We start from the raw sequence: 12,749 nt of genomic DNA, 5'->3' as shown, positions 1-12,749 counted from the left end.
AAGCTTGTTGCATCATACTCAATAAGACTTGATTCTGTAATTGGTGACAAAGGTGCTTCAACAAAGTATTGAGCAAAGGCTGTGAATACTTATGTATATGTGATTTTTGTTTGTTTTTTATTTTTAATAAATTTGCAAAGATTTCAAACAAACTTCTTTCACGTTGTCATTATGGGGTATTGTTTGTAGAATTTTGAGGAAAATAATGAATTTAATCCATTTTGGAATAAGGCTGAAACATAACAAAATGTGGAAAATGTGAAGCGCTGTGAATACTTTCCAGATGCACTGTATGTCCTGAAGGGAGGGAAGCTTACCTCCGATGATGTGTCTGGCAGTTCGCACCACCCTTTGCAGTGCTTTGCGGTTGTGGGCTGTGCTATTGCCGTACCAGGCGGAGATGCAGCCAGTCAGGATGCTCTCTACAGTGCAGGTGTAGAACCGTGTGAGGATGTGGCGGTTCATTCCAAACTTCCTCAGCCATCTCAGGAAGAAGAGGCGCTGATGAGCCTTCTTCACAACGACTTCAGTGTGGATGGACCATGTGAGTTCCTCAGTGATGTGGACACCCAGGAACTTGAAGCTGCTGACTCTTTCCACTGGTGCTCCATTGATGGTGACGGGACTGTGTTCTCTTTTCTCCTGAAGTCCACCACAAGCTCACATAACTGTTCTTTTTTTCCAGGTGGGAGAGAGCAGTGTGTATTGTAGATGCAATGGCATCATCAGTGGAGTGGTTGTTGCGGTAAGCAAACTGCAATGGGTCTAGAGAGAGAGGCAGCACAGAGCAGATGTAATCTCTGATTAGTCTCTCAAAGCATTTGCTGATGATGGGGGTCAGAGCAACAGGACGCCAGTCATTTAAGCAAGTGATTTTTGATTGCTTTGGAACAGGCACAATGGTGGATGTTTTAAAGCATGTGGGGACTACAGACAAAGAGAAGGAAAGGTTGAAAATATCCATAAAAACACCAGCCAGCTGGTTCGCGCACGCTCTGATGACGCGGCCCGGAATGCCGTCTGGGCCTGCGGCTTTGCGGATATTCACCCGTCGGAAGGATCGGGTTACATTCGCTACAGAGACGGAGAGTGAACTAACCTCTGTAGCTTCGGCCGTGAGAGCTCTCTCTGCTCTCTTCCCTCAAAACGAGCATAAAAAGTATTTAGCTCATCCGGGAGAGAGGCAGCTTTTTATTCCCTTTAAAGTCCGTGATGATGTTAATTCCCTGCCACATGCTTCTAGAGTTGGTGGTGTTAAACTGTCCTTCAATCTTGTTCCTGTACTGGCGTTTTGTTGTTCTGATAACTGGCTTGTTTATGCTCCTCCGCGTTCCCGAAATTAAAAGCGGAGGTCCGCACATTAAGTGCCGCGCGAACATCGCTATTTATCCATGGCTTCTGGTTCAGATAGATCCGTGTTGTTCTGGTCAGAACAACGTCCTCTACGCACTTTCTGATGAAACACATTACGCTATCAGCGTAAAGCTCAATCGTCATCAGAGGCGGACCGGAACATCTCCCAGTCCGTGTGATCAAAACAGTCCTGTAGCGTAGAGTCTGATTGGTCTGACCAGCACTGGATCGTTCTGAGGGTGGGTGCTTCCTGTTTCAGTTTCTGCCTGTAAGCGGGCAGAAACAGAACGGAAGAGTGGTCCGATTTGCCAAATGGTGGGTGGGGGAGGGATTTGTAGCCATCCCAGAAGGGAGAGTAGCAATGGTCCAAAACCCGGTCCCCTCATGTGTTGAAACTAATGTGCTGGTGGTATTTTGGTGCGACTGATTTGAAACTGGCTTTATTAAAGTCCCCGGTCACAATCAACGCAGCCTCAGGGTGCACGGTTTCCTGCTTGCTTATAATCCCATACAGTTCCTTGAGTGCCCGGTCTGTGTCGGCTTGTGGGGGGATGTACACAGCAGTGATAATGACCGCTGTGAATTCCCTCGGTAACCAGAATGGTCGATACAGAAGCATGAGAAATTCCAGATCAGGAGAGCAAAAAGAATTGATAGAATGTACGTTCCTCTGATCACACCAGGATTTGTTGATCATAAAACATACACCACCACCTCTGCTTTTACCTGAGAGGTCTTTCGCTCTGTCCGTGCAGTGCACGGAGAACCCTGCGGGTTCAATGGCTGAGTCTGGAATCTCCGCAGACATCCAAGTTTCCGTAAGGCAGATAATGCAGCAGTCCCTTGTCTCTCGTTGGAAAGAGATCCGCGCTCTCAGCTCGCAGAGCTTGTTATCCATAGACTGAACATTTGCCAGTAGAATACTGGGTAGCGGGGGTCGATTTGTGTGGCGTCTTACTCTGATGAGAACGCCGGCTCTGTTTCCCCTTTTCCTCCTGCGTTTCCGCAGCCGTGCAGCACAGACAAAGAGCTCCGCTTGCGTGTTTGTAAACAGCGGGTTGGCATTGAGGAATTTGAAGTCCGGTTTACGGTATGTAATTGCTGAACCAATGTCCAAGAGTGTTTGTCTGTCGTAGACAATAAGGCAGACAACATCCAAGACAAAAAACAAAAGAATTGTAAACAAAACAAACAAAACACTACCATGTTGTGTCGGAGCTCGCAATGCAGCAGCCATACTCGGCGCCATCTTGAGTCCATAGGAGATTGTAGGCAGATGCACATTAGTTGCTTTAAGCAGTGATAATCATGATTGAAGCAGTTGTTGCATTGGTGGTTATTAGTCTAAGCAATTTTTTTCTCTGTGTTGGACTGTCTTTACTCTCGTCGGTACTGAGCATGTAGTGTTCCTTGACAATGAAACAATTAAATATTATTTTAACCCCTTGTGCACAATTGTCTTGGCTTCCTGTGAAGGTAACAATTACTTTCTCAGAGTGGTTCCCACACTTACATTTTGTGCAGATAATTTGAACTTTCCTGTCTGCACTTCAAATAATCATTATCTGTCACTTTGACAGACTGGATTGTACATTTTCCATCATGCTCTATATTTATCCATCAGTAAAACAATGTTAACACTTGGTACAATATTTCTAATGTGATATCGAGACCTATGGCAAGAGCTTTTTTTAGACTTTCCAAATGTTGTGTTGTTATTTTCTGACTTTTACTTTTTATTCTGCCCTCACAATGTGAAATAAACGATCTACAGTCTTACGATCTGGTCACCCAAATTAATGAACATTATCATATGAATTATTCCATTTGGACTAAAAAATGTTCTAAAGTAGGGAAGCGCAATAGACCAGAGACCTTATTTTTCATATGTTAAAATAACTGAAAGCAATTTGAATGATCTGTTAAAAAAATTATGTAAATGACAGTAAACTTGCGGTAAATGGGATCTGGGCTCATGCCCAGTGCCTGATGCTTGTTTAACTCCATATTTTTTACATTCCAATCATTTTTGCCCATCTCTGTTATCCGACCTTTGTGGTGTCTGTCAGTCACAACTGTCTCACCACAGGAAGATGGCAAGATGCCCGTCTCCTTTGATATGTTGAAGTTATGCACACACATTCCATTCTCTGCTGCAGCATTACTCTTTAAAGCTTATGGTCATGCGCAGGCCCGTCTGTCTTGCAAACACTATTGTGCCACTAATGACTAAAATAAACAACTGCCAGGATGAATGTCTTATAATTACTGGTTCATTCTTCCTGCTCGTGATAGTGCTCAGTTTAGAGCCCAGCCAGGAATTAACAGCTACAGGATGTGTTCACAAGTATTTGCTGATTGGAGAGGAGATTGTGAAATGATTAATTCCAATTCACTCAGCTGTCATCATAGGAATTTCAGAGGATTAAATTCCAGTCAGAGACAATTAGGTTGGATGACTGGTTAACACTAACAACTAGGTCCACTCTCATTGCGCTAATGAGCATATAAAGTATGCTTTTGTGCATAAACTGCAAATTAAGAAAACAAGCAGCAATCAGATCACATTTCCAGCATTCTGCCTCTTACTGTGACAGGTTAACAGACTAGAGGTCTGGGCGGGACATAATTTTCCATCCAGTTCCCACAAGTGCTCCGTTTCAACCAACTCACGACTTATAAGGATATTCTTATTACGCTCCTGCTCAATTCAGGTTCCTATAAATTTTAAGCCTGTTTATTCTTCTCAGTATTATCGTAAAAGAAAGTACATGAAAAAGATAGCATAGAGGAGACCAGGGCTAGTTATCACTATTTTTACTGCAGATAATATTTCTAGGTTAATTTTTGAAAGTCAGTTTCTGCATAGCCACATACCTACATAGTCTTCACTACAAAAAGCTATTGAACTGAGCTATTGAATTTTCAGTTTTACCCAGGAAAAAAGATTCAGTTTATTGAACACAAGTTGTGACAACATTCCCAAATAGCGGAGTAGATTGTTACATTATATGGGGCAAGCTGCCACAATAGAACATGCCACTAAATCAGCAGCATTGGTTTAATATAGTATGAACCTATTTCAGACTTTTCAGCAGAATGTAAAAAGTAAAACATTTAAGAAGCACAAAATGATTCATTAAAAACAAAAATGGAAAATGTAACGTACAAAAATATCAAAACGTTTTTGCTGCAAATATTAATAAACTAATAAAGAATTCATAATTTACATAGATTTATGACATTTAAAACACATTTGACAACATGCCCGATAAAAACATGACACCATGTGCTGACCTGAATTTCATGAAAAATACCTTTGTCCTAAGAGCACATTTAAACCTTTCTGTAAAAATGCTTTCATTTTATATTTCACCATTACCGTAATGCATGATGATATTCGCTTTATTACCCATAAGCTATAACAAAAATATGATGATAGTGAAAATTTACTTTATGTAACAATGCTGGAACTGGTAATGATGGCAATGACGAAGACGATGATGAGATGAAGAACCCAAGTGCAGTTTATTAAATAAACGTGAAATCCAAAACCCTAACTACAAAACATGGACATGGACATGGACATGGACATGGACATGGACATGGACATGGACATGGACATGGACATGGACATGGACATGGACATGGACTAGACTTTGCACATACCCTTTCACATTCAATACTTGACAACCAGACAATGCAAACATGAGGGCTTAAATACAAGACATGGGAGAACATAAACCAATGAACAAACAGAACTCATAACAAGCTAATTAAACAATAACCCAATGAAAACATGACACAAGAACATGGAGGGAAAACAGAAATCACATGACAAGGGAAACAGGAACACATGACATGAACCAGGAACTAGAATTTCAAAATAAAAGACATGAATCAACACAATACACATGATACTTTACATGGTAGAATTCACAAATATGTATCTAATTTAAGAGGATTTTGACCTAGGTGTTTGGAAAAAAACCAAAGAAAATTTGTGTGGACTTTTTACTCTAAATCTTTTCAGTGTGACAACTAGCTCCAGACTCCCCTATATGCCTCTTTATTGTATGCTGCATTTTTGTAATTAAAGGGATAGTTCACCCAAAAATTTTAATTTTCTCATCATTTACTCATCCCCATGCCATCCCAGATGTGTATGACTTTAAACTACAAAGAGCACAAACTAAAGCACCATCTCATGGTTTGAGATGGCCCCCAAGATGTGTGATACTCCACTGATGCAGACCTCTAAAACACACTTTTCCAACTTCTCTTTCTTGTCTCTTTATCTCCAGGGATGAATGGTAAAATACGTTACTCATTTGAAAACTCTGCCGGAGGTCTGTTTTCTATTGAGGAGAGCTCAGGGATAATCAGTTTAGAAAGGTCCCTGGACAGACAGACAAAAGCCACACATGTACTGAAGGTGCGTGCCACAGATCAAGGCTCTCCCCATAGACTCTCATCACTGTGCTCTGTGGTTGTGACTCTGCTGGACACAAATGACCATCCACCGGCATTTGAGCACAGAGACTATGTTTCCACAGTCCCTGAGGATGTTGCGATAGGTACTAAGCTTCTGACTGTTTTTGCTGCAAGCAGGGATAGGGAAATGACTTCCCAGACAACCTATGCCATCACCAATGAGCAAGGAGCTTTCAGCATTGACTCACAGACAGGTGAAACGCATATACACTTTTCCCTCTTCCTGATTGTTTTGTGTGACTCCACTGTGGCTGTGGGGATTTTAGTGTATGTTTGTGCTTGCAGGTAACATCTATGTAACCAAGCCACTGGACTATGAGGTTGCTCCACAGCACTACCTGACAGTGAAGGCCACCGCCAGAGGGAAACAGTCCCTCAGTGATACAGCTATTGTTACTGTCCACCTCCTCGACATTAATGACAACAGCCCTGAGTTCAGCCAGAATGTCTATTCTGCTGTAGTCAGTGAGGACAGCAGGCCAGGGAGCATAGTGCTAACAGTAAGTGCTTTGCATATGTTTCCAGTGAAGTAACACTGTAACTTTAATGTAATCCATAGTGCGGGCAGTTCAGTTTTAGCCATTTTTAGGTTCTCTCTATTTGAACAAACCAATATAGTCTATTTTTATATGTGAAAATTTACAACCAATGTTTTTTTTTTTCCACAGACACAATCTCATACCATTTCATTAATAGGGTTAGAATTTGAACTAAACCAGTATTCAATTTTGTCATGTAACTCGTTTCACACCATTTGTGGTACAGACATGAATGGTACCTCAAATCATGCAAGGAGAGGGGTGCTATAACGTTGTTGTAGAGAGCAGTGCTATTATCTTTCTAAGTTATCAGACTTACATTTTATGCCAGCAAACAGTAAAATGGGTGAATGCACTAAGAGCGTTTCAAAATATTGTAGCAACCGCATAGTAATGTCCAGGCACCCTAGCATTGTGGTGGTGAGTTTTGCATGAACAAGCTCAAATTTTGTTCAGAAAATGTAAAAATCTAGTTATAATGATACATTTATATTTTGAATGTGTCCCTAAAACAACATAAATAACTGAGACATATGCGAGGTAAACAGTCTTATAATTAAATGTAATGATCCATGTCCATAGGTACTAGCGAATGATTTTGATGGACCTTTAAACAACCGAATCCGCTACTCCATTATGGACGACAACCAGACCTGCCCATTCATCATGGATGCAGGCAGTGGTGAACTGAAAGTGGCCCATCAGTTGGACAGGGAAAAGGTAAAACTTCATGATTATTTGATCAGCATCCTTTGAAATGATCTTGAAATGGTGTGTCTTTTCAACAGTGCTCCTAATTCCATGCAAAAGCAAGAATGGCACCAGAAGTTTCATTGTTTTCACTTGTCTTTTCGTTTTAATTAGGTAGTGGGATACACGCTGACCGTGCTGGCCTCTGACAATGGAAATCCCCCCAAATCCAGCAGTGCTGCAATCAACATGGTTGTCTCTGATGTGAATGATAATCCACCTGTCCTCTCTCAGGCTAACTACAGTCTCATCATCCAGGCAAGAGCAACCTCTCCTATAGAGTAGAGCAAATTCAATTGTACACACTCTTTTTCCAAGTTCTCAGCCTAGGTTGTTATGATCATTTAGGTCTGTTTGAGTTACTCTCTTTCTCTGTTCTGTAGGAGAATCTGCCTTCAGGGGTGAGTGTGCTACAGCTAAATGTAACAGACAATGATTCTGTCCAAAATGGGCCTCCTTTCTCCTTCAGTATTCTAAAGGGTGATGAGACGATGAGCCCCTTCACTATAGACCAGCAGGGTGTGATCAGGACAGCAGGACCACTGAGAAAGGGCCAGCACATTCTGAAAGTGCAGGTTCGAACTTAATTTGGTTCCGATTTTTTTTTAGGGGCCTCTTAGCATTTTTTTTTAAGGTGTTTTTGGCTTGCATGGACAAAGAATGTGAGGATTGTGGCCTGATTTTCAACTGTATTAATAGCTATGGAAACTCAGGAAATGCATTTGGTGTTCAAATAAAAACACTCTTTTAAAAGCAAAATATACTGTAGCCCCCAAAAATATTTGGACACTTAAGTCACACTTAAAAAAGTAATTGCGTTAGATAACAAAATATCATTGGCATCTGCAAATTAATGATGCTAGAGCCATTTTGCAACAACTTGTAACCAACAGGTGTCAAGGTGATTTTTAGTGAATGCAAAACACCTAATAAACTTCTTTTTGTGAAATGTTTTGCTGGAAAAGTGTGCTCGTGCTGTCTTTCTTTAAAATGCCTGGCACTTGGCTTGTTTCTAATGCACTGACATTCAGACATTTTTTTAATTGTGGCTTTGTCCAAATAAGTTTTGGAGCCACATAGTGGATGATTTAATTGTGGAAGGGATCTCAGATTCATGTGTTGAAAGCTCCCTCTAGTGTTGAACAAGTGTCATGGGCTGCTGTCTAACTATCATATCTGACTTTTTAGCTGCTCTATTAAATTGACAGAATTTAGAAAATACCCAATTTATTTTCATCACTTTATAATAATTGTAACACTTTACAATAATACAATATTAGTTACCTTTAGTTAATGCATTAGGTATCATAAACTAATAATAAACCATTTTTACAGCATTTATTAATCAAGGATAATGTTAATTTATTACATTGTACATTTTGTGCATTGTTAATTCATGTTCGTTCATAATACATTAACTAATGTTAATTTATACAACTTGAAATGTTAAAATGTAGTAGTATATATAGAAATTAAAATTAACCAAAAAAAATAAAAAAAATGCTGTTATAGTATCATTGTTATTTCATGTTAGCTGTTGCATGTTTATGTGTAGAACCTTATTTTAAAGTGTTATCTTAATAATTTTCATTGATAAGTCATTAAAATGTTATATAATGCTTAAGAGATTAGTAGTGGTGTACATTTAAATACAATATGAAAATACAGTATTTTAAGGTTTTCATGAGATTTCTAACTACTGTATTCAATTATACATTAAAATGATCCGCTATGCATTTAGTAATGCAATAATGTTTGCTGTTAAAGTGATAGTTCACCCAAAAATGAAAATTCTCTCATCATTTACTCATCTTCATGCCATCCCAGATGTGTATGACTTTCTTTCTTCTGCTGAACACAAACGAAGATTTATAAAAGAATATTTCAGCTCTGTTTGTCCTTTCAGTGCAAGTGAATGGTGGCCAGAAATCTGAATGTCCAAAAAGAAGATAAAAACATTATAAAAGTAATCCATGACTCTAGTGGTTAAACCATATCTTCAAAAGCAATATGATAGGTCTGGGTAAGAAAGATAAATATTTAAGTCTTTTGTACTATAAATCTCCACTTTCACTTTAAGATGTAAAAGTGAAAGTGTAGATTTATAGTAATAAAGGACTTAAATATTGAACTGTGTCACACCCAGACTTATCATATCGCTTTTGAAGATATGGATTTAACCACTGGAGTCTTATGAATTACTTTAATGCTGCTTTTATTGGCTTTTTGGACATTCAGATTTCTGGCCACCATTCACTTGCATTGAAAGGACCAACAGAGCTGAGATATTCTTCTAATAATCTTAATTTGTGTTCAGCAGAAAAAAGAAAGTCATACACATCTGGGATGGCATGATGGTGAGTAAATTATTTGAGAATTTAAATTTTTTGAACTATCCCTTTAATGAAAATTATAATCAAATATCAAATTAGTTTCAAATTTACTTTTCTGCATGTTAATTTCAGGTGTCTGACAATGGAAGGCCCCCACTGAAATCAACTACATCTGTCTGTGTGCTTGTAGTACAGGCGAGTTTGTATCCTCCATCTGTGTATTCCCTGGATGTTTTCATCACACTCTTGGAAGATGAGTATTTAGGAGGCAAGCTGGGAAGAGTCCATGCCACAGATCAAGATGAATATGACACACTGGCATTCAGTCTGGATCCTCAGTCCAACAGCCTGTTCAATGTGGTTGCCACGGATGGTAGATTGCTGGCCCGCAGAGGCCTGGATGTGGGTCATTACCAGCTCAATGTCTCAGTCAGTGATGGACGTTTCTCAGCCTCTGTCAACGTCACAGTACACGTGCAGCAGGTCTCCCAGCAGATGTTGGACAATTCTTTGTCTCTTCGCTTCAGTGGCATCACCGCAGAGGATTTTATCCAGAATCACTGGAGGAGCTATCAAAGAGCAGCCCGCAGTGTGGCGGGAGTCCGCAGGGGTGACATGCAGCTGATCAGTCTGCAGACAGAAGAAGTCAGTGGCAGCCTGGATGTTCTTTTGTTCTTCGAGAGATCAGGAAAAGGTGCCATCTCACTGGAAGCCCTCTTTCAGAAGATCAACTCCTCCAGAGAAGCCATCAGAGAGATGACAGGACTACAGGTAGAGAGGGTTGTAAACAGCCAGTGCTTGAGCTTTGAGTGTCCTGGTACCATGTGCAGGCGAGTGGTTCTACTTGACCAGACCAGCATGTCCATGCACAGCACTGCCTTAGTGAGCTATGTCACACCCAGACACCTCATCTCAGCCAAATGTCTGTGCACAGGTACACAATGTTAACTTTATACACTCTGTTATGTTTCCATTACATCTGCAAAGTTCTGAAATTGTATGGTTTTTCAGATGGAAAATGCCCAAAGCAGATAAAAAGCTGTGTGAAAAATCCATGTCCAGATGGCTATGAGTGTTTGCCAGGCATCGGGGAAGACAAGCACAGATGCATATGCACAGGTGGTACCAAAGGCAAATGCTCAGGTAACAGTAAGCATCACATTTAATTAATTGATTTCCATATCAGAGTAAGAAAACAGTGACATGCAGAGCAGTGATTGCCAATCAAGGGTACATGTGCCCCAAGGGGTACTTGGTAAAGTTTTTCGATTTTTCTTATTTAAACGTATAAAACACAATCATTTCTGTGGATAACGCACATAGCTAAATGTTTGTGTATGCATGTATATAGATATACACGCACACACACACACACACAGACACTTGAGAGGAAGCTACTTGAAGAGTCTTTTTTTTTGCCACAGTATCAATGTTTTTGTTAATTGAATCATTTAAATAATGACCACTATTTAGTAATATTAATTATAACACTCCAGTAATATGACTTAAAAGGAAAACATTTCTGGTTTGGTGTAGTGAAGAAGGTTTGGTAAAGAGCACTTCAGTCTTAATGATGGAGCTGAGAGTGCACATACTGTAAGACAAAAAAGGTTGGGAGACACTGATATACAGGACACATCTGGTGCAAACTGAATGGTTCACTTAATAATAATTTGCAAGCATTTAGTGGTAAAGTTGGTGTAGTGTGAACACATTCATTAAGTACAATAATAAAGCTTTAATTTGATTATCAGCTATTTGATGATTTAATAGGTGGAGCACTGTTCACACAGGTTATTAAAGATACATGGGTATTTCCATAATTAATGTGGAGAATGACAGCTTCTCTTAAGTGAAATGGATGAGGTGTTTTAACAGTAAATCAGCTAAAACATAGAAGTGAGTTTCCTCAGTAAAGAAATTACTATCCTCTATGGTATCCTTAACAACAACATCAGTTTAGACTATCTCAAGTTCCCACAAGCACATACAGTATTTAATTGAAACTTCTTTTGTATTTTTTCAAGAAATTACAATTGTAGCCATAATTGTAGCAATTGTTGCTACTGTTTACAATAATATATTACTATTTAATCTCCTTCAAACAGTATAAGAAGCTTTCAGAAACTTTGTTCTAACTTTCTTCCTGAAACAAACATGGAGACTAATTCCAAGTTACAATAGTTGTATTGTAGTACAATAACTGTAGTAACTATAATGTTGTGGCAGAAAATGTAATAACCATGGTGTAAAGCCTTTATTTTGCCAGCCTGTTTTAATGTTCTAAAGGTGTGCAAACCAGGATCCATACTAATCAATTAATTATTTTTATTACTATTGTACATTATGTTTCAAAGGAGGATCTTCTATGACATTTAGTGAAAGCAGCTACATTAAATATGGCCTAAGAGAAAGCACTGGAGAAGTGAAGCTGACGCTCTGGTTCAAAACTCTCTCAAGAGAAGGAACAGTCATGTTTGCCAGAGGAAAAGGCAAGAGCATTCTAGAGGTAAATGAGAATATTAAATGACTGCTTGTTTTATGTGTTTAACCCCTTAAAGGTGCTGTAAGCGATTTTTTTTTCATGGAAAGGCTTGCAAAAAAGATCTCCTTCTCCCTGAAAGATATTAATGAAATAAGTGTCATGAGTTATCTCACCTGTCACTGTGACAGCTCTAGACTCTAAACAGCAAACAAAAATTTGTCAATGCTTTCTGCCTGTCAATGATTTTTCACGTTCTCATAGTATTGTAATTGCAGTGAATTATTGCCATTTTTATGCCATGTTGTTCATAACAGTTGTCAGTTAAGGGCACTATTTTGCTGCTGTTGTTTTTGACAACCGTTTCTGCTCAATAAAGCTCATATGGTAACTTTGGAGTGCAGGGCTTTGGAAAGAGGGAGCGTGGCTTATCCAATGGCTCAGTTTGTGGAAATTCTATAACGGCTAAAATTGCTTATAGCACCTTTAATGCATGGGAATCTCCCTAAACACTTATACATAGTTGGTTCTTTAGAAACTTATATCTATCACAAATGGATGTACAAAATGCCCAGATAGTGTTGAATTTTCTAAATATTTTCAAGACAATTATAAAATAATAGAATAAAATATGTTTTGATATATTTGGATGTTTTATTTTTCATATATCAAAGAGAAAATGCGATTAATTACTTTCACACTGAAATTTCCTGAGACGCAACTGGTTGTCAAAAAGATACTGAGCTACACATAACACATAAGATAATACCTATGATACACTTATTGAGTCTAAATAGA

General features: G+C 39.0%; 1 protein-coding gene across 1 annotated transcript in view; it reads left to right on the top strand.

Annotated features, from left to right (window-relative positions):
- The window catches only part of LOC127413180 (protocadherin Fat 1-like), a 54,741-nt gene that overhangs the window by 27,636 nt on the left and 14,356 nt on the right, over positions 1 to 12,749 (top strand). The window contains exons 13-20 of the mRNA XM_051650058.1: positions 5,658 to 6,041; positions 6,133 to 6,347; positions 6,969 to 7,106; positions 7,251 to 7,394; positions 7,520 to 7,711; positions 9,602 to 10,403; positions 10,481 to 10,612; positions 11,827 to 11,978. Of these exons, the coding sequence (XP_051506018.1) occupies positions 5,658 to 6,041; positions 6,133 to 6,347; positions 6,969 to 7,106; positions 7,251 to 7,394; positions 7,520 to 7,711; positions 9,602 to 10,403; positions 10,481 to 10,612; positions 11,827 to 11,978 (2,159 nt within the window). The remainder of the gene's footprint in view (positions 1 to 5,657; positions 6,042 to 6,132; positions 6,348 to 6,968; positions 7,107 to 7,250; positions 7,395 to 7,519; positions 7,712 to 9,601; positions 10,404 to 10,480; positions 10,613 to 11,826; positions 11,979 to 12,749) is intronic.

The sequence above is a fragment of the Myxocyprinus asiaticus genome, chromosome 22, assembly GCF_019703515.2.
Source record: "Myxocyprinus asiaticus isolate MX2 ecotype Aquarium Trade chromosome 22, UBuf_Myxa_2, whole genome shotgun sequence".
Lineage (NCBI taxonomy): Eukaryota > Metazoa > Chordata > Actinopteri > Cypriniformes > Catostomidae > Myxocyprinus > Myxocyprinus asiaticus.
The sequence above is the reverse complement of the archived record's forward strand: the minus strand, read 5'-3'. Positions and strand labels throughout refer to the sequence as shown.